This window comes from Triticum dicoccoides, chromosome 7B, assembly GCF_002162155.2.
Source record: "Triticum dicoccoides isolate Atlit2015 ecotype Zavitan chromosome 7B, WEW_v2.0, whole genome shotgun sequence".
NCBI lineage: Eukaryota > Viridiplantae > Streptophyta > Magnoliopsida > Poales > Poaceae > Triticum > Triticum dicoccoides.
The window spans coordinates 352156928-352159370 of record NC_041393.1 but is presented as its reverse complement, the minus strand read 5'-3'; the positions used below and the strand labels follow the sequence as shown (position 1 = coordinate 352159370).

The 2443-nt window shown below is 44.6% G+C and overlaps 1 protein-coding gene across 1 annotated transcript in view; it reads left to right on the top strand.

The window, feature by feature from the left end:
- The window catches only part of LOC119338310 (ras-related protein RABA1f-like), an 8352-nt gene extending 6996 nt beyond the window's left edge, over positions 1 to 1356 (top strand). The window contains exon 2 of the mRNA XM_037610603.1: positions 565 to 1356. Coding sequence (XP_037466500.1) covers positions 565 to 997 — 433 coding nt within the window. The 3' untranslated portion in view covers positions 998 to 1356. The remainder of the gene's footprint in view (positions 1 to 564) is intronic.
- Positions 1357 to 2443: the final 1087 nt, after the last annotated feature.

Sequence of the window (2443 nt, the reverse complement as noted above, 5' to 3'; positions counted from 1 at the left end):
AATTTCTCATTCTTGAAGCTGGAGCTAGATGGAAGCCAAATATTCTCTTTGATAGTGGTACAACTTCTGTATGAAACTGCTCCAAAGTAGATTTGGTGGAGTAAAACTGATTTTGCTGAAGTGGAGCAGTCCCAAACAGGCCCTATATATGTGCGTTCCTTTTTTAGTGCAATAAAAGGGTTTTCACTTTTATTTTTTCTTCAATATTGGCCCTCAATCAAGTGCTAATTTGGGCAGTTGGCATTTCGTCCTCGAGTGGAAAATGGACATAATAGATTTTAGCTTTTTTATTTGGATTGTTGTGATTATTTATATTGATTTTTCACCCATTGCAGCATTGGCTGTATCTCAATTCTTGTATTGTAATTGCTATTGTTAAGGCATTATGTGCTGAAGTCACTGTATCATCCTATCCACTCATATAGAAGTAATGTTTTTTATAAAGAACAGTTTTTTTTTTCCTTATGAAAGTCCAACTACAAATTGTGAAGTTTTTTGTAATCTGGTTGCAACATTGCTAATATTTCAATTGCATAACACATAACTTTTGCAATCCCTTTGCAGATATCGTGCAATTACAAGCGCATATTACAGAGGAGCTGTCGGTGCGCTTGTTGTGTATGATGTGACACGCCATGTGACCTTCGAGAATGTGGAGAGGTGGCTGAAGGAGCTCAAGGACCATACCGATGCTAACATTGTGATCATGCTAGTCGGCAACAAGGCCGACCTGCGCCACTTGCGGGCTGTCTCTGTGGAGGATGCCAAGGCATTTGCGGAGAGGGAATACACCTTTTTCATGGAAACCTCTGCCCTGGAGGCCATGAATGTAGAGGACGCTTTCACTGAGGTGTTAACCCAGATCTACCGAGTGGTCAGCAAGAAAGCTCTTGACATCGGCGACGACCCTGCCGCTCCACCACGAGGGCAGACCATCAACGTAGGGTCCAAAGACGATGTCTCTGCCGTAAAGAAGGCTGGATGTTGCTCATCCTAATCCGTAGACTTTGAAAAGTATACCGGGCCCTTGTTTATCATTGATGGATGGGTAGCTGTGTCTTGGGCGTGCTTCTGGAGACCCATACTTAACCCAGGGGGTTGGAAACGATATAGTATAAAACACTAACAGTAATAGAACTAGCAGCCGTTTTTTTTGGAGGCAGTCACGGTATCCTAATTGTTGCAGTCTTGGTTCATATCGGACGTCAAGGATCCCTTCCACAATGGTTTATGTATGTACCCTATTAAGTATGTGTAACTGAAGCTTTCATCCTTTTCTCCTTTCTTTTGAGAGAAACTGTTGTTATCTTGTTTGTATGATTCTTCACATTTTGCTAATCAGTGACATAATGTAAATCTTATGGAGGAATACTAACCTGTCGCCCGATGACTCGGCTAATTATTTTTCCCGCACAAGTCGGTTTGACTGAAGGTGGACGCTATCTCGAGCGCTAAAAGAAATTCCTAATTTACCGATTAATCTCATAACTTATTAGTAGTGTTATTGTGGACGTCAATTTTTCGGGTTTTGTTTCGAAACACGTTTTTTTAAACTGCGTCGTTGATACGTCTTAAATGTATCTATAGTTTTTGATTGTTTAATGTTATTATATTATCATGTTTATATATTTTTATAGCAATTTATATTATTTTTGTGGACCAATCTATTAATAGAGTGCCGGTTCCCGTTCCTGTTTTCTGCTTATTTTTTTGTTTCGTGAGAAACTAATATCTAGGAGGTCAAAATATGTTGCTGATTTAACACGATTTTTTTGGGCAATAAGAAACACTGAAAGCTTCGGGAGAAGTCAAGAGGGGCCACGAGCTAGCCACATGGACACGTGGCGCGACTAGGGGTGGCCGCACCACCTGTCCACGTGGGGCCCATGGGAACCGCCTTGACCTGATTCCACCCCCATAAATTCCTATAAATATCGAAACCATCCGTCCACTATCAGGAAAAACCTTATACACATGAGCTTAGTAGTAGCGCTTTTCAAAAGGCACCGCTGCTACTAATTATTAGTAGCACTTGGCCGTAGAAAGCGCTACTACTATGCAGTTACCAGTAACGATGTAGTTATAAAACACGCTACTACTACGGGCACCTTATCCACAATTAGGCCATTGACGGCAGGCCGGACATACTAGTAGCGCTTATTCCCTGGAAGCGCTACTGCTATAGTTATTAGCAGTAGTGGTGTTTAGGATCCAGCGCTACTACTACGGGCACCTTATCCACACTTAGGCCCGCGCGCGTCCTCACTCTCCCCCTCACACCCTCACTCGCCTCCGCCGCGCGCTGTCGCCCACCGTCAGCCCCAAGGTACCTCCCGCCGTCCCCCGCGCCGGTCCTCCCCCGTTGTCCGCCCTCGCCCGCGCCGGCCCTCCTCCCCCGCCGGCCATCCTCCCCCACGCCGACCTTCTCCCCCACCGGCTGCCC